Here is a 25134-nt window from a genome sequence, read left to right as displayed (position 1 = left end):
TGATTAACAACCTGGTTCTCAGTGCTCCCAGCAATTAGTCATCAGCAAACTCTTACCTCCCCGACCCAATGGAGTAGAACAGAAGTTCCTAGAAAGAGGGTGGGGAAGGGACAGGAAGCCACACCTGTTTTGAAGATTCAACCATGCTGACAGACTCATTTAAAACTTCTCTGATTGCTGTGCAGAGTTGGAATGTTACAGATCCAAAGCCAAATTATCCTAGGCTATCTTTAGCCCCTTAGCAGGCCACTTCAGTGTCTGACCTAGCATCCTCAAGAGGATCACAAGAAATCTTCCAGGAGGTACCAACAGACCACTCCCTCCCAACAACTCAAAGGCTAAAATGTCATCAGGCAGCATCTGAGAGAGAGCAGAGGTTCCCGTCTTCCACGTTTACTACTGTTAAGATGTGGAGTCAGCTTATGAGCCACCCACAGGCGAATGTATAGAGAAAATACAGTATTTATATACAAAACGGAATTTCATTCAGGCATCAGTAAGGAAGTTCTTCACTTCTAGCCAAAGGGAGAGGCATCAAGTTAAGGGAAATGGTAGCACAGAAAGACAAAGGTCCAACACGTGTTCTCTCCCAGGTTAAAAAAAAACTGACCTGCTGAGTTGGCTGTGGCAAAGGCACTGTTTAGCAAGCCTGAGGACCTGAGTTCAATCCCCAGGACCCACAGGGTGGAGAGAGTGATCTGATCCCTGTTTTCTGACCTCCAAAGTGTGACTGGGCACGCATATCCACCCATGCTGCATATATAAATAAATGCAATAAAACTTTGAAAAGCAGGGTTGGGGATTTAGTTCAGCGGTAGAGCGCTTGCCTAGCAAGGGCAAGGCCCTGGGTTCGGTCCCCAGCTCCAAAAAAAAAAAAAAAAAAAAAAAAAAAAAAAAAAAAAAAAAAAAAAGAAAAGAAAAGAAAAGAAAAGAAAGAAAGAAAGAAAGGAAAGAAACCAAGCGCAAGGCCCTGGGTTTGGTCCCCAGCTCTGGAAAAAAGAAAAGAGAAAAAAAAAAAAAAACTTTGGAAAGTAACTAAGAGCCAGGTGTGGTGGTGGCACACGCTTCTAACCACAGTGCTAAGGAGGCAGAAGCAGGCAGATTTGTGACTTCTGGGCCAGTCAGGGCTACACAGAGAGACCCTGTCTCAAGACAATACTGAATGCTTAAAATAAGTCAATCTGTAAGTAAGCTAGAGCTTCCTGGGGACTGGGAAGGGTGTGGGGAGGTGGGTATATACACGATTTCTCAAGACATGCCTTCAGACCGGGTATCATGTCATTCAAGCTGACCCCAAACTCCTCACTATACAGGAGAACACGACCTCCAACTCCTGATCCTCCTGGGCCCAGTTCCAAAGCGCTGAGATTACAGGCATGCATCACCATTCCTGGTTTTATGCCATGCTGGAAGGTAAATCTAGGGCTTGGTGAACACTGACAAACCCTGTACCAATGGGGCTACATCCTTAGCCACCCTCCCTTCTTTTCCTCAGACAGAGTCTCACTGAAACCCTAGGCTATCTTTAAAGCCCGGTCCTCCCTGCTTCAGCCTCCAAAGTACAGGGATTACAGGGCTCAACACTATGACCAGCATTTAACCTGTGTAATTGGTATGTTTGGGGGAAAAAGAAAGTGACCTGCCTTGGGTTGGGCTAACATTGTTCAGTCTGGCGAAGCAGGCAAGCTCAAGCTCAGTCTTCTTGGGTTTTTTTTTTCCTATTTGTCATTAAGGCACCTGTCACTTGATGATCATATATTAGCAGCATATATAATGCTTTATTAACATGTATCAGTTATAATAATGGCATTGTCATTGTCACACATGTATATAAAGTATTTTGATTGTATCTGCTTCCACTAACCTTGTTTGTCTCCCCTGGAATTGATCTCCTAATTTTTCTCAACTTCCTTCTACTGTTCCCCAGTCCCTGATGGCATTTATTATTTTGCTCCCCTACCACCTTCCTCCTCCTCCTCCTCCTCCTCCTCTTCCTCCTCTTCCCCTTCTTCCTCCTCCTCCTCCTCCTCCTCCTCCTCCTCCTCCTCCTCCTCCTCCTCTTACAGTTTTGGTTGTCTTAGAACTCGCTCTGTAGACCAGCTGCCTTGAACTCACACAGATTCGCCTGCCCCTGCCGGGTTTAAAGCTGTGCCCAGGGGTTGGGGATTTAGCTCAGTGGTAGAGCACTTGCCTAGGAATCGCAAGGCCCTGGGTTCAATCCCCAGCTCCAAAAAAAGAACCAAAAAAAAAAAAAAAAGCTGTGCCCTACACCACCCTGCGGCCTTCTACCTGCTTGTAGAAGGTTCTGCTGTGTCAGTCACCTCAAGTTCTACCTCAGTGACCTGGCTAAACTTCTTTCTCTCGCTAACCCTTTCAGAGAAGAACTGGTCAAAAGTATCCAAAGGCCAAAGTATCTTTTCTGGGGGGCCAGTTCAAACTGGCTAGATCTAAACTAACTTAAGATGCCATGAATCTTTAACCATCCACATGCTACACAATACCTCCTATCTCCTGACAGTTAATAATTGCCAAGAGTCATAAAAGGAATAAAAAGGGACATCTGATTTTCTGGAAAATTTCCAGAAGCCACAGAGGAAAAAAGTAATATTCCTATTTTGTTAGTTGATGCCCCCAACTTCCTTAGATTTTCCCCCTTGAGGTGAGAGTCTGTAGCCTAGGCTGTCCTGCTACTAGACATGAAGCACAGCCCAGGCTGGCCTGGAGCTCTCTGACTTCCTGCCTCAGCCTCGGTGCTGGAACTATAGGCCTGCACCAAGGCACGCTCCCCTCAGTTATTCCATAGCTACAATCCCCTCACGCCCAAGGTTGAGACGTTGCCTTTCAAGTCTGCCTCCCCCATTCTTGGCAAGAATAAAAGTCCTGCTCACTTTATGGCCGCCATTCTGTCTGATCAATGAGGGTGGGGTGGGGAATCATTGTGACAACAGGGTTTACAAGTGTCATCGGTACTTCACCCACAACTTCCGACAGAACCCTGGCTGTTACAGAATGTGGTGCCTTTCTGTGGCTTCTAGTGCTGCCTCAGGGCCGGATCACCTTAACTCCTTCATTTCAAAGACCACTTTTGCTAGCATGTCTGACCCACCTGACTTCAGTACAGCTTAGAAGCGATGCTGGGCCCCGCCCAGCCCTGCTGCCTTGAAGCTGCTGCTCTGATTTGGATTCCCGTGGCTCCAAAGACCACAGGTCTGTTCACTATTTGCCCTTCCAACGGCCAGCAGAGTGCACAGATGTGCCCCGGGATCTGAATGGGAGCTTCAAACTGCAGGTGTCTTGTAGACTCTCGGTACACATTTCCTGAATAGCCACAGAATGAAGCAGACAGCATCAGTCTTCTGCACGAGGCACCTGAACACAGAAAGGCCATGCAGGCCTTAGATCACCTGACTGGGCCTCGATGGGCATGATTTAACCCAGGTGCTCTGATCCCAAACCCAACCTACTAGTCCCTAAGCCAGGTCCTGTGCTGAAGAAGCACAAAACGAAGGCACATTGGAGCCATTGGCAGCTACCAAACCTAGAGAGGGGACTGGAATCCTGAGAGCTTCGAGCTCAGGGGGATGAACTAAAGGGAAGGTGTGTATGTGAAGAAAAAAAGAATCCCATGAAGTGTACCAGCCACCTCTTGGCCCTGCAATTTTACCTGCGTGAGGGCTCCAATAAGCAAGACTCTTAGAAGGAATTCAAATATTCAGCGGCCACCAGGCGGAGCTTCAACAGCAGCCCTTCAGGATGCACAGCTGGGCTAATCACTAGGCTTGACTCCCCCAGTGGGGAGGGGGCGGTCCTTTGGTCACGCTAGGCTGTGCTTCCTGGCTGGTGTTCTTGCTAAGGGACTGGCATGAATTTGTAAGTCTAGGTGGCTCCTGTTGCTTTATGCCTTGGTGACCCTTGGGTGACCTTTGGGTGACCCTTGCTTGCTCAGTTCGGCTGCACTTAGAGAACATATCCACTTGGTTCACCTCCTAACGGCACAAAATCTGGACATCTGACTCAATACCTACTAGTCGGAAGTAATCATCCGAGTCATTAGAAGGAAATGGACGCACGAAGGCCCACAAGACAAAAGCAGTCGGCTGGTCGTGGGGTATCTCTATCAAGTCATCTTCTTTAAGGGAACTGACTTCCTACCATGATGTACCCTTGCAAGAGAATGCGGGGGAGGGGGGAATCAGCACAGTAGCTTGCTTCTAGGCACTTTCCTTTGACAGTGCGGTTCCATTGTCCAGCCCTGGAGAATAAGGGAGGATTTGGACTCTACTTAACACAGGGTAGATGCAACAGAAATCGATTCCAATGCTAGAGCTTCTCACTCTCCGTGACTGAAGTCACTCTGTCCATGCACTAAGCCAGCGTCAAGCTCCCTGATTCACACTCTCAGGATTGGCAGCCTTCTCTCTCCGTACTCACCAGGACTGTCCTAGTGCTCAGAGGGACCCAGAGTGCTACAGAGAAACTGTAGATCATCTCCTCGCCACGAAGGCGCGGGCCGATGCTTCGGCAAGCACAGTGGATCGCCGGGTCTGCATTTCTCTAGTCGTACTGATTTGGGTGACTCTGGCAGCGTTGGCTTTGAGATGGAATTTTGGCTGGAAGGGGTTGGGGCGCAACAGCACACACGGGATGCGGGTGGTCACAGGGAGATCCCCTTACACCTCCTCCCTCCTCCTCCTCCCAATTCTGGCATTTCGCCAGCGCCGCCAGACCAGCCCTTCCCTGCACCCACACGAGAGGAGCAGGGAAGAGCGAAGCCCCAGGCCGGCCTCCTTGGCTGGTGGCCGCGCGAACTGGCCCCCAGCGCCCCGGTCCCGCCGGGGCGCGCGCGCATCCCGAGCGGACTACGAAGACCCACAAAGCTAAAGCCCGGGCCCCGCGCCCAGGCCGGCGAACACGGAGCAGGGCGGGGCGGGGCGGGCCAGGCGGGCCGGGGGTGTCGGATGTCACCCCCCGCGTACACCTCGGCCCGGAGGCGGGGAAGCGAACCATTGAGATGAGGAGACCTCCTCGGTCCTAGAGCGGTGCAGGAAGTGTCCCAGGGGAGGGAGCCGGAGGGCTCCGGCCTTTCCTTTCCGCGGCGGCCCGGCCTGCGCGGCCCGCCAACCGGGACGCTGCGCAGCGGTGAGTATACCGCGGCCGGGTTTCCCATGCCCCGCTGCCTGAACCCGGATCTTGCTCCCCACTTCCCGCGCTCTGAAACCCAGCCCCGCGCCTGGGTCCTGCTCCCTGTTCTCCTCTTCCCGCGTCCGGGCCCGGATCCCTGCTCCCAGAGCCGCGTCCTCATAGGTGCCCTCGGGGATGAAGCCATACGATTATCTTTCAGGCGTCTCCCTTCGCTCCCAAGCCCAGCTGATGCATTCTAGAGGATCACGAGACAGGGTTGGCCTGGCCAGGGACCGAGTCTGGCCCATGCATTGGAGCCGCCTTGGCCAAGACACCAGAGAGACCGAGCTGGAAGGTGAGGATCTGCTCCCCTGCTGTCCCCAGGCTTCGAGGTGAAGAGCCAGCGAATCTGAAAGAGTAAGCGACAGAAACCCCCATAGTTCTCCTGGCCTAAAACACCCTCCTCCTCCTCCTCATTCCTTCCCTGGGATCCTGCTCCTTCAATAACTGCTTTGGGCAAGCCCCGCCCCTGCGGGAGCCCTCCCCTCACTAACGGTAGTTCATTCATAAAGCTTCCGCTCCCGAGGCTCCTGCGCGCCAGGTGCCAGAGTGACAAAGAGGCACACGCTTGTCTGGCCTAGGACTCTCTGAGAGCAGTTTCACATCAGAATTGAATGCTGAGGGTGGGACCCTGGGTACCCTATCCTACGTGCAAACCTGAGCCATTCAGGGCCCAGCAGGTGGGAGATAGTGGGCGGAGGAAGCTGAAGATAGCGGGCGGGGCCCAGACTGGGTTCTTAATACCGGAGTAAGACGAGAGTATTCGCGGTTCACAGCCTGTTGCTTTCTGAGACTCTCTTCGGTTGTCTGTCTTTACTTCGGAAATCGAAGGAATACAGCAAAGTTAGGGGTTCCAAGTTGTTCGGTCGCTTGGCGGCTTTCTGTTATCGCTTGTCTTCCTGCAAAGTGGTGCTGCCCCGTTGGGAATCTCTTCCAGGTGAGGGTGTAAAGGGCCAGTCAGTGACCTTGCCTGGGGTTTCCAGAATCCTGAGAGCGGTTAGGTTAGAACCCTGTGTCTCCGATTGCCTTTTCTCAGAGTGTTCGAAAGTGTGGGTCAAGTGGAAGAGACCATGCTGTGGCTGGTGCCCCTGGTGTGTTTGCTGAATTTGTGTGTGTGTGTGTGTCTGTGTGTGTCTGTGTGTGAATCTGTGGCACTCGGAGTTCCCAGAGAACTGAAAGTCTGGCCATGACTGCCTCCCTCAGGATCAGGAGTTAGGTACATTTTTTAGATACTAAAACATAATTACATAATTTCCCTTTCCCTCAGGATCAGGAATTAGGTACATTTTTAGATACTAAAATATAATTACATAATTTCTCCCTTACCTTCCCACCAACCCCTTTACTCACACACACACTTATGAACTCACTTGCACGCTTAACTACATAACAAGAACTTCTAAAAAATTTTAAGATTTTTTAAAATAATGTGTATGCCTCTGTGGACATCTTTGTGTGGGTCTGTGCGCTTGGGTGTGGTGCCGATGGAGGCCAGAAGAGGGTGTGGGAGACCCTGGAGTTGAACGTACAGGATGACTTGAGGGGTGGGTAGTGGGAAAAATAGCGTGTCCTCTTAACCACTCTGCTGCCTCTCCGACCCCAAGAGATTATAGTTCCCGTGTTGGACCCAGGTGGGTAGAAGGCTTGTCATAAAGCACTATTTGGGGAAGAGACACAGTTTTGGTGCACTAGCTGCCATTCTGTCCGTGAGCTGCACCCCCCAGGCCTAGCACAAGTGTTTTTAAATACAGTGTTATTTTTCTCAGGTAAACCTCTGTGGCTAGCTCTGTGTTCCTTCTGTGCCTGGGGGTTTTTGTCCTTGCCAATGCCCAGTGAAAGCTCTCTTGGGCTTTTGTCCATGCATCCTGTCCTTGGCAGAGTGACATTGTTCCACAGTGGTCTTCCATGACTCTTCCCTTACATATTTTTTTTTCTTCAGTTCAATTTGTGAAGACCTCAAGAACAGAGACAGTGACTTTGTCTCCAAAGCGTCCAGATTATCGCCGCCTGGGGCTATATCCTCCGGGAGGACCTGCCCATCAAAGGTATCACAAACCTTGGTTACACATAGCTGTCTGTGATTCTCCTGGGGCCCTGGAATCCTGTTGGAATGACACCACTTTTCTCTCAAATTTACTGCCTTTTTTACTGCCACGTGTTAGGGGACTGCACATGGAGTGATGGCTTGTGGGAAGGGTCATCTTTCTTTGTCACACCAACACTTCTTACATTTCCCAGGGATTCCTCCAAGGGCTGGTCTCCCATGGGCTCTGTCTAGCACCCCCTCAGAAATAACCACAGGAGACCAGAGCATTGAAGCCAGCGATTTCTGTTTGGAAATAGGGTCGTCTTCTGCCGCTGACCCTCCATCAAATCCCATCATGCCCACAGCCCTGTGCCCACGAGTCTTGGCTCCAAAGGAAAGCGAGGAGCCCAGGAAAATGCGGAGTCCTCCTGGAGAGAACCCCAGCCCTCAGGGTGAGCCTCCCAGCCCAGAGTCCTCTCGACGCCTCTTCCGCCGGTTCCGCTACCAGGAGGCCGCAGGCCCTCGGGAGGCCCTGCAGCGCCTCTGGGAGCTGTGCCGGGGCTGGCTGAGGCTCGAAAGGCACACGAAGGAGCAGATCCTGGAACTACTGGTGCTGGAGCAGTTCTTGGCTATCCTGCCGTGGGAGATCCAGAGCTGGGTGCGTGCCCAGGAGCCTGAGAGCGGAGAGCAGGCTGTGGCTGCAGTAGAGGCTCTGGAACGGGAGCCAGGGAGACCCTGGCAGTGGGTGAGCACGGGGCATCTGGGAGAGGGGAGCCCTTGCTGACCCTGTGAGACTTCTGACCCCAGATGAGAAATTCTGTCCAGACCCAGTGTTTGGTTTCCTAAGAAAGCAAACATTACTCTCTATTAAGTCTAAGTTGAGAGAATTGTTACCTAGCAAGTCGGTGCCGGCAAGATCAGAAAGGGAGAAGGCCTACCCAGCCCTGTGCAGAGCCTAAGGGCCGGCTTTATCATCCTCCTCTACTTGGGCCCTGATCTGCTTTCTCTGGGATTGCAGCTCAAGCACTGTGAAGACCCCGTGGTAATTGATGACGGTGATGGGCCTGCGCCTCAGGATCTAGAACAAGAACGAATGTCTGCAGAGTCCCAGAGCAACCCTGATGCCCTGCCGGGGGCTCTAGCACAGGACCCTGGGCTCCTAAGCAGATCGCCAGGCCAGCCTAGTGAAGACCCAGGTATGCGGCTTGTAGTGTGCTTGGGTGTTGACTAAAGTGATGGCCTTTTACACTCTCTGACCCACGACCTATTACTGTATTCTGGGTCTTTCCGTAGAGCAACCAACCCAGAGTCTCTTCTTAGTATGGAGTCCTCTCAGAGGGAAGGCCTGGGTGAACAGATGCTGTGAGATTATATGGTCTTCTTTCTTTGAGTGTGTTCTCAGTGGAGACAGAGGTAGTCACTGTGGGACCAGGACCTGATCTAAGCATGGCTCTGTCTTCTGTCCTCTCAGAAACCACATTTTCTTGGCTAGGTTACCCTGCAGCTGTAAGAAATCTAAAATCCCCTGGGAGAGCACAGTGACCTCTCCTGCAGATGGCTGCAGTGCCCTGCGGCAGGGTTTGAGTATCTGTTTAAACCTCCAACAGCTGCAAAGAGGGGGGATGTGTTACACTCAAAACCTGAGCCACCAGTCCTTTGAGTTGTAATAGGTCACTTCTTGGTTCCTTAGAGTTTGGTTCCCCAAAGCCCCTCCAGGCCCAGGGACCCCGTATTCCTCTTATAAACCTTACTTACCATTACAACAGTACTTTTAATTATAAAAGGAAAAGTGCATTCTTGAGATTGTTTTTAGTTATTTCTGGTCTTGAATCTGTTCGGTGAGTTGGAGGCACAGCTTTGTGCTAGAGCACTGCTTAGCATGTGTAAGTCTCTGGCACCTTATCCAAACTAAAAACAAAGCCAGCTTCCAGTCTTTCTTTTTTTCTCCTTTCCTTCCTCTTCCCATCCCTTTCCCTTTCCTCAGGTTGCCCTCAAACTCCTGAGTCTCCTACCTCAGCCTTGAGTGCTGCAATTACAGGCCTGCTCAGCCTTAGTTGGCAATAATAGTCTTTTGTTTAAAAAAAAAGCGTGCATATGAGCATGTATAATTTTCCTGCCTGCAAATGTTTACTGACTTCTGTACAAATCAGAACTCCTCTGTCCCTCTGACTGGAAGGCCTAGCTGTGTTGATGTGGTGGTGCTAGGTGTGTTGATATGTTCTACACACTGGATTGCTTCCCTAACAGCAGTTAGTTTATTCTCTCACGGTGGTGTGAACTGAAGGACCAGGCAGCCTGGGGTTCTCCTGAGCTTCCTTGCGTTAGCACACAGACAACCACCTCTTGCTGTATCTTCCCTCTGCCTGTCTTCCAACGAACTCCTTAGTGATGCCAGTTATGTTGAATTTAGGCTCGTGCTCATGACCTCATTTTAACTTAATTGATTCTTTAGAGAGCCTTCCTCCAGATACAGTCACATTCTGAGGTACCTAGGATTTGAGCATGGGAACATAGTTCAAATATATCAGGAAATAATATAAGGAAAGAACCACTCTTCCGAGTCAATGATACTGTGCAAGCAGCCTTTATATACATCTCAGCCATCCTAGGGGAGGGATGCCTAGGCAGGAAACTGCTGTGAGGAATCTTCTAGAACCCCATTGCATCCACTCTGGCTTTGGGCTGCTTCCTGGGGCTGTATACTCAATACAGAATTTCCTGATGCCCAGCAGTGGGACGACGGTTACCACTAGGATGATTTACTAGAGATACAGTTTCTAATAGCGATGAGCAGTGCTTGTCATCCTGTGCCTGCTTTGCTTCTCTTAGGAATGCGTCCCATGTTGCACAGGAGAGGTAGGATGTCACCCTTTATGACCAAGTATTTCTTGCATATTTTATCTGTCTGTCTGTGTCTCATTTTGTTTTTCTTTTTGAGATAAATCTCCCTGACTGCCATGAAACTCTCATTATGTATCCTCAAACTCAAATCCACCTACCTCTACCTCCCACGTCACATGCTGGGGAAAAGATTTAAGAGACAATATGCAGCTGGATGTGGTAGTGCATGGCTTTGATATACACACATACTGCACATTCGGACAATGCCCCCCACCCCGCCCATGTACACACTGTGTTAAGTTCTATTGTGGAATGTCAAATGGTTTGTCTCTGTTGATCGCCTTCTCTACCCTTGTGTTCAATTCTCTACCCCAGTGCTTCCTTCCCATTCTGGTATCCATGTGTCCCTGTCCTTCTCCACTCTTCACTAATCTTCTCTCTTGTACATCATGTTTCCTTTATCCATCCATCTGCTGATAGACACTGTGATCCTCTAACAGCTGTTGTGACTGATTCCCCAGGGAACGTCAGAGTAACTTGCCCCTTTGAGGTTTCGTTTCTTTTGTGGTTTCTAGTCACCAGAGGGATTGTTCAATAATAATTTTGTTCATTTGTTGAAAACCTGCTGTTTTTCCTAATGGCTGTGCTAATTCATTCTCAGTAATGGTACAAGGATTCTCTTTCTGCATCCACACTAACTTCTTAAACAGCCTTCTTATGGAATTGTGTAGGTGTCCCACACCAGTCCTCCCTTTCACTGAACCGCCAGGTTAACCTTCATTTGAGCTTTTTTTTTAATGCGTGTATATACCGGTGCAAACATACTGTGGTGTAAATGTGGTAGTCAGAGAACAACTTGTAGGACTTGGTCTTTCTACTGTTTAGGTCCCTGGGATTGAACTCAAGTCATTATGTTAGCAGCAAGCGCCCTTACTCATTGTGCCGTCTCACTGGCTCTGTGTTTCTTTTTGAGGCATGGTGGTTTCATAGTAAAAGCTGGCTGATTCTCCTGCCTCTCGCAAAGGCTGGATTACAGGCATGTAACACTGTATGTATTCTTGGCATATTTAGGTGCTGAGGCAGGTTCCTGGATTTGCAGAGGTTGAATAGCAAATTGATCAGGCCATCATAAACTGGTATATTCCCTGTGATAGCCCCTATTGTCTATCTGAAAAGACTTCCTGAGCCCTTGTGGTTTGCAAAGGGATCATTTTGCAAGTTAAGGCAGAGCACCAGGAATTTTGCAAGTTATGCATAGCAACAGAAATGGCTCCCTGTTGGTCCCCCTCTGCTTCTCTTTTCTTGCACAATCTGTAGCACAGAGCCACTCCTGGAAGTCTGGGAGGTGTTGGGGACTAAGCCTGGCTCCCTTTGGGACATCTTTTCCATCTCTTCCAGTTCCGCAAGATGCTGTCCTTTCTCAGGAGCAGAGCGTCAGGGATGCCCAGCCGGTGACCACCTGCCAGCTTCCCCCGGTGAGTGATTACCAAAAGCTGATCTCTGATCTACCCCACTGGTCAGTTTTCTAGGACTCTGACCCACTCCCTGTCTGCCATGGATGTAGCCTTAGCTCAAAGAACCAAGGTAAGCAGGACTGGGTTTAAAGACGCCCATTGCTTCTGCTGGTTCTTGCAGCTCCAAATGCTGCTTGCCAGCCCACCAAGGAAACTCTGCACATGTACTTCGCTCCTTTTCTAGATTCCCCCAGTGGAAAGGAACTGCACAAGGAGTGTTTTAATGAGGCAGTCTTCTCATTAGCAGCTACATTCCAGAAAGACAGCATAGCAATTGCAGCACCATTACATGATGTCCCATGGTGTGTGTCCTGTCTGTGTTCCTGGTCCCGGTTGGCTTCAGTGTCCTTGGTGGTGGGGCCGGTGTTCAGAGTGGGTGCGGCTGGGATCTGGTCTCAGGTGGAGGCTCATCTCCTTCCTTCACCTGTCTGCGTAGGTTTCCAACCGGTCTCTGAGCTTTCCCCTTCCATTGCTCTTTCTACTGCCCTGCATGATGCTACAATGTGAACACACACACACACACACACACACACACACACACACACACACACAGAGTGTGGGCTCCACAGGGCATAGGACTGCTGCTGCAGTAGAAGAATGTTGAGAAGAGATGTGAGGAGACAGCCCCTCTCCAGAATGCTTAGGGCTGTTGGGTTTGAAGTGGGTATTGAAAAATTCGCATATGTAAAATGAGAACTTGGGATAAGACCCAAGTTTACACATGTAATTCATTTGTTTCATATATATCTTAAATGCAGATGTAAGCTATTTTATGCTGTTTGTTTTAAGAGTTGTTTGTGTCTGCACCATGCTCCCTGACATTAGTCACTGATTTGAGGCTAGTTTGGGCTGGACTTCTAGCTACAGACCTAGCTTGGACCCTACCTTTCTCTTTGTAGCATCATTTCTTGTGCTGTGGCCTAAATGTTTGGTCATTCACCCCATCCACACACCCCTTCCCCCCATTTTTTTGGAGAGTGTAGGAGGGAGCTTTGGGGAGGCAGGGAGGTCATAAACACGAGTCCTCTAAGTGAGTCGGTGCTTTCATAAGAACAGTTGGCTCAGCTGGTAAAGTTGTCTTGCTAGTGTGAGGATCTGGACTCAGCCCCCAGAACCCACATAAAAGCCAGGCCCAGTAGCACACACTTGATCCCAGGACTGGGGAGGCAGAAACAGGTAGATCCCTGGGCTCCCCCAGCCCACTTGGTGATTTCTAGGCCAGTGAGAGGCTTCTGTCTACCACAGGTGACAAAAACTGAAAGCTAGGTGGGGATAATACCTGAATTTTCCTTGTGAATATCCCTGTATTCACACCCACACGGAAGCAAGTGTGTGTGTATATGCATGCATACAAATAGGCCTCGGAGCCTTGTCTTGTCCATTCTACCTCAGAATGGCCCAGTGAAAGGCCTAGACAGTCGAGGAGGGGCTGGAGAGGTGACTCAGCAGTTAAGGCCACTGGTTGCTCTTCTGGAAGACCTGGGTTTGATTCCCTGCTCCCAGGTGGCAGCTCACAGCTATTTAACTCCATTTCTGTGGTGTTTGGCACCCTCTTCTGACATTCTTAGGCACCAGATGCTCAAGCAGTTTTAAAAGAACAAGGAGGTGGCACTGTACAGAGGGGAGCTGACGATGGAGGGCTGTGAGGGCTGTGACACATTCCCAGAGCCACTGCAGACAGGCAGCAACTAGAATGTGTCCATAGGACTTGAGGCCAAGGAATTCCATGAGGTTTTGGGAATAGGGAAGAGATTGTTCATACTAAAACTTCACTGGTTGTAGATGACAGGACAGAAACTGTCAAAGGAGAAGGTGGCTAGTCCAAGAACAAAGGGGTCTTTCTTTTTTCGGGACAGATTAGCACACTGTAGCCCAGGCTAGCCTTGCACTCACGGCAGTCTTTCTGCCTCCAGCTCCCGAGAATAGTAGGATTATAGGGTGAAGGTGTGGTACCATGTCTGCCTCCTAAGCCTTGCTCCTCCTCAGACTCTACTGTGGCCTTCAGAGAGCTTCAGCGGAGGAAAGTAACGTGGAGCACATTGGTTTATTTTCCTCTGCTGGGTTAGCCTGAAACTGAGTAAGAAATGACTCAATCTCTCTCCTTCCTCTGGCCTAGGACTTAGAACAGCTCGGAATTTTTTTCTACCATTTCCTCTTCTTTGAAAAGGTTTATTTTGTGTGTATGAATGTGTACCACATGGATGTGAGCCACCATGTGGGTGATGGGAATCAAATCCCGGGTCCTCTGTAAAAGCAACAAGTATTCTTAACTGCTGAGCCATCTCTCCAGCCCCTCCCTGTTTCCCACTGGACTCTTTCAGAGAAAGCCTCTTAGGTGACTGACGGCTGTATTTACCCTGCCTTAGGTAATCTTGTGTTCAGTCTCACCCCCTTTGGGGGAGGCTCATTCCTATGAAGTTGTCCTCGATAAAGGAGGGAGGCTGATAGACCAGACCTATGACATGTCCTTTAGTCCCATTGCCACAGTGGTAGGAGAGAGACAGGGGAAGGAGACTATCCAGTCACTGTGAGGCCTGCTCTGTATTTTTACAAGTTTGCTTTGGAAAGGTGTAGGCAGATTGTTCAGTGTTTTGAGCCAGCATAATATGGCTGGAATTTGGTCTGCTAGTTTATATAGTTGGGAGAGAGAAAACATTTAGCATTTAGAGATGGTAACAGTCAAAGGACTATAACATAGAACTGTTAAGCCAGCCTATAATAGTTGTTTTTGTTTTTCTGAACAATGAAAATATTTAGTAATGAACTAAAGGTCACTAACAGACTAAGTCTGGGTAAGTCCATGAGACCTGAGAGTACTGGGTGGTTTCTTGTCTAATATTTTCCATATGGGTCCTTGTTACCCACACAACAAGATACTCAGCCAGTCAACACACCTTATTCTGTTACTCTGCTGTTTAGCCACTGTTTTCACATTGTGCTGTAGTGAAGAGGCTGCCCCTTAAGCATGTGTTGGCATGAGAAGTAGCACCACCATTGCAAAGGGCTCTTCCAAAGGAGCTCAGGGCTCCTCCTGTTCCTGGTAAAATACTTGGAAGACTTTGGCCAAAGAGAGCCCTCACAGAAAATTAATTGCTCTGATCTAAGAAGGGCGTGAGGTGAGTAGGGTTGGTTTCTCTGAGTCAGTATGGATACAGGAGCACTGTTTCTCAGGAGCCATCTTGTATTGTGTCTCAGGGCCCATGCGTGGCCTTTTTCTCCCAAGCACCACAGGTCTGGCATATTTGTACGACTTGATGGTGATTAAGCCACAGCTGAGTACTACAGCATCCGGGTTAGTCCTTATGGGCTCAGTCCATTGAGGCATTTTTTGTTTTTAGTTCAGCGTCTGTCTGTTTGATAATATTGTGGTGAATTTTGAGGTGTAGCAGGCGTGTAAGTATGGGCACCCGGCATGGACTAACTGGAGCTACCAGTTGGCTGGGCAGAAGATGTGAGGTTGGGTCCAGCCTCTCTTGGTTTTGACTGTGGTCCTTCTGAGGAGGAGTTGGCTACAGTGAGAGCTTTGCAGATGGATAGCAGACTAAGCAATCAGCTCTCTGTCTGGGCAAAAGGGGCAAGAATACCAGTCCATAAAAACCAACAATCCAACATGGTGGCACACACCTTTATTCCAAGTACTTGGGAGACTGAGGGCAGGCAAGCGAATTGTTTTATACAGTGAGACCTGCCTCAAACAACAACAAAAAGCCAAAAGGCTGGAGAAATGGCTCAGTGGTTAGGGATACTGGCTGCTCTTCCAGAGGGCCTGGGTTCAATTGCTAACATCTACATGGCCATGTCAACGGTCGGTTAACACCAATCCCAAGAGTTCTGATGCCATCTTCTGACCTCAGTAGGAACTAAATGCATATAGTGCACAGACAGGCATGATGCAGGCAGACCACCCGTACAGCATAATTTTTAAAAAAATTTTAATTAAATCTCTTAGTAGCTTAAAATAACAATCTAAACCACAAGGACACAAACTGGCTTTATGCAGCATAATCAAAATCAAAAATACCCTCAAGAGCAAAATTAGTGTAGTGACTGTGCAGGAAGCAAAGGGTGTCCAGCGGCAACTGGCAGTTCAAGGGGCTGGAGAGATGGCTCAGAAGTTAAGAACACTTGTTGCTCTTGCAGAGGACTTGGGTGTAATTCCAAACATTCCCACGGTTACCAGCTGTAACCAGTTCCAGGGGATCTCCTGGCTTCTTTTGACCTTTGAGGGCACCAGGCATATATTCAGGCAACAGTCATACACATAAAAAAATCCTTTTTAAAAAAATTATTAAAAGGAATTGGCAGCATATGACTTAGCCAGACCCTTGAGCAAAAGCCTCTCTCCAGCCAGCACTGGCTCTGCTCAGAAGCACAGAGATAGGACTGTCCCAGTGCCAGCATCAGGTAGGAGAGTGGAGTCTTTTTGGTTTGGCCGCAGAAGTCCTCACCAAGCATCCTGGTCCTCTCCAGGAGGTCTTAAGCAGTTTCTTCCTAGATCTGTTCCCAGTGAATGAAACTACTAGCCTGGGCTCAGGTCATTCACTCTCTTTGGCCCAGTATAAAAGGTAGTTTACCCAAGATGGCTTACCAAAGATGTTTTCTCCCTTAACAGCCTTAGTAAGTTCTTGGTAACACCTAAGAATCCCCTTTTCAGTAGCTAAAGAGGCTTGGGCTTGGGCCCCAGAGGAGGATGTTCAAACATCTGTTTCCCAAAGGGATGTATCTGAAGTTGCAAAAAACTGAAAGTCAGGTGGTGTTGAAAGTTCCCATAAATTTAGCTGAGACTTAATTTCATTTGTTCTTTCCACCAACCCAGAGGCCTGGAGGTGGTTGGCATGGTGAAGATGTAGTGATACTGGTTAGAATCCGGGAAAGCCCCTTCCGCCATGTGTGGACCCTGGGTCTTTTTGGGTTTTTGAGACAGGGTTTTTCTGTGTAGCCCTGGCTGTTCGGGAACTCACTCTGTAGACCAGACTGGCCTCAAACTTATGTAGATCTGCCTACCTCTGCCTCCCAAGTGCCCAGGAAGGGCACCAAACCCCAAAAAGCAGGCTGTTCCCACAGGCCCACTTTGCTGCACCTTGGCTTGATTTCTGGCCTCTAAGTCATTCGGGGTAAATGCCTGTGGAACATGCCACCGACCATGGTCTCTCCATATCATAGTGATCCCAGGAAGGCCTGCTCCTCCCCAGCTGACACAGCCTGCTCTGTGCTTTCAGAACCGAGTTTCCCCATTTAAGGACATGATTTTATGCTTCTCAGAAGAGGACTGGTCCCTTCTGGACCCGGCACAGACTGGTTTCTATGGAGAATTCATCATTGGGGAAGACTATGCAGTCTCTATGCCTCCAAGTAAGACCTAGTCCCATGCAGCCATGTATATGGAAGGGGGGGGGGTGGGGGCTCACTCTGAATGAGGGACAGTACCTGTGAGGTTAAGGTACTGTGGCTCAAATCCGATCTCTGTTTACCCTCTCACCTTGACAGGAAGCTGTCTGTCTATCTGTGCAGGACTGTTTTCATCAGCTTCCAGTCGTGCTTGCTCGAATGGCCCTTCTGTACCCAGTGGGCCTCAGAGATGGTCCTAAGCCCTGGCCGGCTCTGTACCACACCGCCTTTCACGCTACCCCAATTTGTCTGCTTTTGTTCTCCTTTATACCCCAGTGGTACCTGCCACAGCTCATTGGCCATCTCTCCTCAGTCTCTTCTTGGGTTGGACGGGGGTTACCTGCAACAGCAGGTCACTGTTAAGGTGTCTACCTCTCTTTGAATAGATGAGTCTCCAGTTCAGCTGGGCCACTCACATGAGGAGGAGAACGGGTTGCGGGTCACAGAGTGGACAGACCTCCAGGATAAAGAAGCACCCCAAGCCTCCTGTATAGGTGAGTGACAATTAGAGGTGGGTGGACAGCAAGGTAGAAAACTATTGCATCCAGAGCACCCCCAGTATTCCTCCATAGCTCCCCACTCCTGGAATTCCATGCCTTGCCTTGACTCTGGCTTCTTGTGGAGACTGAGGAGGCTACATTTTGCTGTCCATTGAGACTGTTCCTCAACCAGGGACTTGTAGTGAGAGGATGTCTTCTGCTATCCAGAGTAGCCTTATGTTTAGAATAAGATCCTTTCTAGAAAAATGGTCAGATGTGTATGGCTAAGGACTGGGCATGAAGCACAACCCTTTTAGACACTGTGCTTACCGGCTTCCCACCCACTGACTCACACAAGCGCTCAGAGAATTCTACGGGGAAAGATGGGCCAAAATTCATTGCACCATGTCTGTGTATGCGTGCATGCAACCTGAGCTATGAAGGAAGTAGCCTTGAACAGAATCAGCAGCATCCCTGGACCTCCATCCTCTCTGCCCCGTGTGTGTGTGTGTGTGTGTGTGTGTGTGTGTGTGTGTGTGTGTGTGTGTGTGTGTGTGTGGCGGGGGCTGTGCTGTGAAGGGACCTCCATTCCCTCTGACCCCTCCCGTCTGTCCTGTGGGCTCAGTACAGTCTGTTTGTGGAAGGTTTGCGCAGGCCTACCTTGGAAGGTGTTAACCGTCTGTGGTAGACCTAGAACCCACATTAATTGAGCCCAGCTTCAGAACCTTGGTTCATGGTGTTTGCTCACTTGCCTTCAGGTTCATTCGCTCAGCAGAATGACCCCTCGTGCTCGCCCCCAGAGGGAGTGCAGCACCTGCAGATCATAGCCTGCCGCTTCCTTAGTGGTTTCTGAGTAGTGATATCTGTATGTATGTGACAAATCACTTTTTCCGTTCTCTTTGGAAAGACCTCCAGCCATTCCAAGGAGAGGAAAGAAAGAAATGGGAGGAGCTGCAGGTGCCGGAGCCCCAATCCTGCCAGCAGGTGGTGCTACCTCCAAGTCCTTGTCCAGGTGAGCAGTGTGGTGTGGGGCCCTGGCGGTGCTTGGTATGAAGTGGAGAACTAGGGATTGGCAAGTGTGTGTGGATTGGGGATTAAACTGCCTGAGGCTCCTGCTGACAGCTGTGACCTTTGCTCATTACCTTTCCTGGGTAGATTGTCAAGCGTTAACTTAACAGTGCTCTGCATGTAAAGAGTGTACCTCTTACCTGATCATGGATAGCCAGAATCCCAAGATGGCCTTGTTAGAGAGCAGGTTCTAGAATGCAGAAGTTGCATGGCTGCCTTCCCAGTATGGAGTCTTGAGTCGTGGAAAAGTAAGCAGCCCCTCCAGAGGCCAGCTAGTGTCCTGTCTTTAACATCCATGTTACCAACATCAGCTGCCAGTACAGGGTACAGCCTTGGCTCCCTCAGGACTGACCACAGCTTCTGTGTGCTAACTCTGAGAAAACACTTCTGGATTTACTGGGTGATGCTGGTCGTGATTGGGAATTCACTGCTAACCCCCTCAGCTCCAGCTCTGACCAGCATCAGTTGTCTCACAAAGCAGACATTTCAGTTTAATAGTCTAGTCTCTTCTTAATCACAGCTGATTCTTCCCAACTTACCAGAACCATAGCATACAAATGGCCCTGAGAGCCTTTATTTCCCCCTGAAACTTTGCAAAACTGGTCTCCATCGCCTGCACTGCCCTGAGCTGTATGTTAGTTCCCTCATTGGCTCACTAAGTTCGGAACACTCACTGGCTTTTCCAGCCCCAAGAAACCTCCCAGAAACCATGCTCAGTCTGTCATAGCAGTGACAACAGGCACCAATTGATTTTAATCACAATTCTAGCCTTAGTAAATTATATATACTTTTTTCAATTATGTGTCTGTTTATGTGACTACATACATGGGAATCTAGTGCCTTCAAAGGCCAGAAGAGTGTGTCAGATCTCCTGGAACAGGAGTTGCAGGCCTGGATCCTTGGGACTGAGCTCAGACCATCTCACCAGCCCTTATACACTATACTTTTTAAAGACTTATTTTGGTCAGTGGTTCTGATAGGGTCAATAGTTCAGTGTCAAGGCCTTCTTGTTGGTGTCAAGGTGAAAGAGGCCATTGCATGGCCAGAGGAACCCCCCTCACCACCACCACCCGACCCCGCACCAAACTGTGTGTGTGCTTGTAGTTCTTGTTGTTTTTGTTTTCTTCTTGTTCTTGTTTCAAGACAGGGTCTCTCTGCAGCCCTGGCTGATCCAAGACATGTTGTGTAAGCCAGGCTGGCTTTAAACTCAAGACTGCCTGCCTCTGCCTTTCCAGTGTAGGATTAAAGGCGGCTGCCACCACATCCATCTTTTTTTTTTTTTTTTTTTAACTGTATTGTGGATTGAATCCAGGGTTTGTGAATGCTAGACAGGTATTCTACTAAGCCATACACCCCTAAAACCTATGGCTTGCTTTTTGAACAGATGACTGGGTCAGCAACTGGAGGGGTATCTCGTTTTAGAACCTGTGCTCAACATGTCCAAGGCCTTGAATTTGGTCCCCAGCATCAGAGAATAGGAGAGTCTGCAGCTCTAGCTCCAATCCACTAGCTGTGGGTGCCCCACCCTCTTTCCTGCCTTGGTCATTGGCCAAAATGAAAACAGACTAAAGCCATCTGTTAAAACTGCCCATCTTGGGGCTGGGGATTTAGCTCAGTGGTGGAGCGCTTACCTAGGAAGTGCAAGGCCCTGGGTTCGGTCCCCAGCTCCGAAAAAAAGAACAAAAAAAAAAAAAAAAAAAAAAAAAACTGCCCATCTTAAGTTCCGGTTTCTTTTCTTCAGTATCCAAATTTTCTCTCTCCACATTTTAATATAAGCAGCAAAAAGAAAGAAAACAGCGTCTTTAACATAGAACATTCAACATTAGAAATCTCTTCAGCTAAATCTCTTTGTTATCATTTAGCTTCTTGTGACAGAATGCCCAGACACGAATTAGCCACGTTCTGCCATTGCAAGACTCACCTCTCCCTTTCATCAGGACCTCGGTCTGGCTTCCATCGAGAGATCCCCAGAAGCACATTAAATAGCCCAGTTTCTATCATATCTGTCAATAACATGCACCTTGAACCTTCTCCCAGTCTGTCCCTTACCAATTCCAAAGCAGCTTCCACATTTCTTCATGCTTCTTACAACCATACCCATGCCTTCCCTGAGGGTTACTTCAGCTGTTGAGTGTTTGAGTTTTGGGGCACAGTCAGTTTGGTTGGGGTGGTCATATTTCGTCTCGTAGTGAATAAAGAAGAGACCTTTGGGGTTGGGGATTTAGCTCAGTGGTAGAGTGCTTGCCTAGGAAGCGCAAGGCCCTGGGTTCGGACCCCAGCTCCGAAAAAAAGAACCAAAAAAAAAAAAAAAAAAAAAGAAGAGACCTTTGTGGTCTACTATAGCGCTTTTTCTTTCACTGAAACTTAGTAGTAAGTAATGAGACCATTGTCATCAGCAGGGGCTAACCAGCGCCCTCTACCTGTCCAGTCTGAGAGGTCTAGAAGGTGTTTCACAACTTGAGTTGCCCGCCATCAACCTGGAGAAATGGAACACCTACTTGATGAGATCATGTAGATATGGCCACGCAGGCTTAGGACAGCCACCTGGTTTGGATGAGGCCTCTCAGGTAGAAGGCCAAGAGGAGAGATGGGCTTTGAAGCCCAACTAAGCAGACTTGGTTGGGAAACAATGAGGGTCAAATCACACTCCATCATTCCTCCTTGGACACGTCTCTGTGACGGGAGAGTATGTAACATAAATAGTGCAGCACTTGTTAGAGTCTTAGTGCAAAGAGAGGTGTGCTTACCGTGACTCTGTATAAATGCCTTGTTAAAATTTTTACAGGGTGAGTGCCAATTCTTAGACTTTTAAGTCCAGTAGCTCAGGAAGAAATGCTTTGAAAGTAAAGGTCTGGGGGGGAAACAGCAGGAAAGCCAAAAGGACGATACAGTTGCTATACCAACAGGCTGTGCAGGCCAGCCTGACCCTCAGGATTTACAAAGGAACACTACAACCCCGGGGTGTCTGGACCCCCAGTTGAGCCTCTCTGAGTAGGGTTCCCTAGGTCAGGAGTAGGCAGTAGTACAGTTCCACTGACCATCCTGGTTTCCTGCAGCAGGAGGTGACCCACCGCCCCTCAAGAACAACCTGGACCAGGAGGTAACCATCGAGATTGTGCTGTCCAGCTCTGGGGACGAGGACTCCCAGCACAGCCCATACTGCACAGAGGAGCTAAGGAGCCCCCCGGAAAACCTCCACAGCCTCCCAGCCCCCCAGAGCAACACTAGGCCTGGGGGCGAGGTGCAAAGCTCACAAAAGTCATATGTGTGCCCAAGCTGTGGGAAGGCCTTCCGCTGGAGGGTCAACTTCATCCGCCACCTGCGCAGCCGCAGGGAGCAAAAGCCACACAAATGCTCCGTATGTGGGGAGCTGTTCAGTGACAGCGAGGACCTGGATGGACACCTAGAGACCCATGAGGCCCAGAAGCCCTACAGGTGCACTGTCTGCGGAAAGAGCTTCCGCCTCAACTCTCATCTAATCTCGCACCAACGGATCCACTTGCAGCCAGACAAACAACAGCCCTTGAAGAAGAATGAGGAGGATTCACTGGAAACAGAGAGCACGGGTACCAATGACCTGCTGGAGAAGAGCAAAGCCAAGCTGGGCTTCCAGTGCGCGGACTGTGAGAAGAGCTTCCAGCGACACGACTATCTGGTGAGGCACCGCAGACACTGTCATCTAAAGGACGAGACTCGTCCCTTCCAGTGTCGGTACTGTGTCAAAACTTTCCGACAGAATTACGACCTCCTCCGCCATGAGCGCCTGCACATGAAGCGGCGCTCTAAGCAGGCTCTGAACTCATACTGAGCAGGGTGTGGCCCCACAAGCTAGCCCCTGCCCCAGCACAGAACCCTCACCACCTGCCCTTTGCTCTCAGGTAGTGTCCAACTTCTGGTGCCATGCCTCTTCCTCCCGAGATAAAAAGCAGTCCCCTGAGCATTCCTTCCTTCTACTGTGCCAAAACCCAGGGAGGTAAGGCAACTCTAGCCTCAGATCTACATCTCAGATGTCCAGCTACTCAGCCACTTTCTCTGGCCCTCAGAGGGACTGGGCTGTCCCATCCCAGTGACTTCTAGGGGTATGGTGTCTACAATAGGGAGCTGACCAAAAGCACTGACCTATCCTCAGAAGTCAGCCTGGGGTGACTAGCCAGGGGAGCGTCCCACAGGTGCAGATGGCCAGGCCACTGACCATCAGGAGGTCACATTTTAAAAGTTCATGCATCTATCCCCACATGTCTTCTTTGTACTCCAAGACCCTTCAGAAACGTGTGATGGAAGCTGCCTGTCACCAAGCACATCCCTCCCCACTCTGTCTAGGAGTTGAGAGCCTTCAAGGCGCTTCTGCTAGGTAAGCCAAGCCCTGGAACAGAAGCTTCTAAAGTCTTGTCCTTCATGGGTAGTGACTCCCAGGCATTTGCTTTAGTCCTAGCACTGACATAAGTAACTAGTACTAAACGTAGGCTCTTCTAACAGCACGTGGCATTGTTACAGTTATGGAATTTGCAAGGCCAAGGTCTGGTGTCAGTGGGCTGGTTCTCTCCGAAGCTAGAAGAGTGAATCCTCTTGGGTCTGATGGTCACTGACACTTGTGTGTACCCCAGGGCTTGTACAAACATCTCTCCATCTTTGCCTTCATCTCCACTGCGTCGGTCTCCAAACTTACCTTCTGTACAAGGATCCCAGTCTTTGGGTTGGGGCTCACCCTGTCTACTGTAGCAGAGCCCCACCTTCATCTGGAGTGGCCATTTCCAAATAAAGTCACATCCTGAGGTACTAGGAGTAAGGACCTCAACACTGGGGTTTGAGTGGACGTAGCCAACTCCAGCTAATCCCGTGGTGCTGTTGCATTCCTGCCTTGGGTGAACCAGTGCGACCTTGCGGCAGCGTGCTTGCATTCCTCTGCGTGTTGAGCTCGGTTGTCTGCTTTCAGACTGCTGTCCTCTCTCTGCCAAGGAGAATCTTCATCCATGGCCTTTAAGTTCAAAGCCTGAGATTCTGGGAATGGTTGTTGTTAGGAAACCTAAAGCAACCAAACATGTGGTCCCGCACACTGGTGTCGGCCAGGCTCAATGTCGCTGTGGCTGGACCTGACTGCAGGCAGCCTTGAGCTATAACAGCTCTCACAGTCAGGAGGTCTGGGAAAATGAATTCAAGGCCTCTGGTGCTCTCTCTCCTGATTTTTCACATCAAGAAGCCTGTAGTCCAGACCCTCAAAGACTATAAGACTTTATAACAGTTTCTTTTTCTGCTCAGTGCATTGCCCAGAAATAGTAAATGCAATAAAACCATTTGGTCACATCTTGGAGAAGAAATAAACTGTTGAAGCTCTTAGTTTCTAAATAGTTTTCTTCTATTCTTGTGTCTGGAAAAGGGAGGTGTTGGGTCTTTGTGGTCAAGGGAGGGAAGAGCCATGGAGACCACGGTTTTTGTATTCACCCTGTCTACCCCTGCACTCTTGCCTGAGCTTCACAGTTACCCAGTGAGGAACATGGTGCTATTCACTGGTGTACTTGGCAGTCAGCTAATAAACAAATGTGTTAATAAAGGAAGTATCCCAAGCATGTACCAGATACTGCCAGGGATCCCTCACTGCTGACCAAGGCCCACTAGGGGGTCACTATAACTGGAATATCACTTCTACCTGTGTTAGTAGCCCTGGGTGATGCAGCTCAAATCCTAGGTTTCTTCCTGTCAGGAGTAAATAGGAGTTACCTGTTTTGAGGAACAGTGGCAAACTCCACTAAACATCCTGTCCTCACTGGAACAGCTTGGTCTTCATCTCCCTTCCGCTGCTGCTCAACTGAGAAGAGCCAGTTCACTTGGCTCCTCCATGTCTTCTCAAAATGGCCCTCAGAAACTTGCAGGCTGGTAACACGCTCCCCTGCCTCCCCTGCTTCCCACAGTTGGCTTAGGTGCATAATAAAGACTCAATGAGTTGAGGTTTGAGTTAGACTTTACTAAAAATAGAGTGAAGATGATTATCAGGACACAGGTTTGTGGTCCCAGCAACGCACCCTGGCAGGGAAGCAGAACAGTGACCCAAGTCAGCCTATTAGTGGAGGTCTGGTCCAAGTGACTTATGCTTAATTGTTTCCCCTCAGCCAAAAGCAGAATTTAGATCACCTTGCTGGTTCCATCAAAGCCCAGGCACTTTTTTTTCTTTTTTACCTCCAGTACTAGGAAATAAGTCCAGGGCCTCCTGCTTGCTAAAAAGTTACCCTATCACTGGGCTATATTCCTAGCCTTGTTTTCACTATTACTAGGTTTTCCAAGCCGGTTTTGAACTTGAGAACTGCTTCTAAACTTCCTGAATAGCTGGATTGTGGGCTTGCTTTGTTCATAGGATGAGCTATCCAGACCCCCAATGAGATGACTCTCCCTAGGGAAGCCCAGATATTGAGATAGGGTCTTTCTGTCCTGGACTAGACTGGCCTCAAAATCAGATCCTTCTGCCTCTGCCTCCTGAGTGCTGGGACTAAAGGTGCGGGCAGCACACCCAGCTGTGTTTTCGTATCACACTTCATATGATCTTCCTTGTTTCAAATGTTATATAGGTGTTTCCATCAGAACCTTTTTAGCATTCGGTCTTCTGCCATTTCTCCAATACCTAACTGTTTTCCTGTTTCCTTTCCTT

The 25134-nt window shown here is 49.3% G+C and overlaps 1 protein-coding gene across 12 annotated transcripts; it reads left to right on the top strand.

Annotated features, from left to right (window-relative positions):
• The first annotated feature begins 5081 nt into the window (after positions 1 to 5081).
• Positions 5082 to 23842, top strand: Zfp496 (zinc finger protein 496). 12 transcript variants are annotated; one of them, XM_087570319.1, is made up of 10 exons: positions 5082 to 5139; positions 5342 to 5476; positions 7121 to 7226; positions 7573 to 7952; positions 8226 to 8403; positions 11447 to 11523; positions 16782 to 16914; positions 17337 to 17444; positions 18337 to 18441; positions 21557 to 23840. In XM_087570319.1, the coding sequence occupies exons 4-10, from the start codon at positions 7623 to 7625 to the stop codon at positions 22303 to 22305; spliced, it is 1680 nt and encodes a 559-aa protein (XP_087426445.1). In that variant the 5' UTR covers positions 5082 to 5139; positions 5342 to 5476; positions 7121 to 7226; positions 7573 to 7622; the 3' UTR covers positions 22306 to 23840.
• The last annotated feature ends 1292 nt before the right edge of the window (positions 23843 to 25134 follow it).

Source organism: Rattus norvegicus, chromosome 10 (genome assembly GCF_021556685.1).
Source record: "Rattus norvegicus strain SHRSP/BbbUtx chromosome 10, alternate assembly SHRSP_T2T, whole genome shotgun sequence".
NCBI classification, from domain to species: Eukaryota; Metazoa; Chordata; class Mammalia; order Rodentia; family Muridae; genus Rattus; species Rattus norvegicus.
The sequence above is the reverse complement of the archived record's forward strand: the minus strand, read 5'-3'. Positions and strand labels throughout refer to the sequence as shown.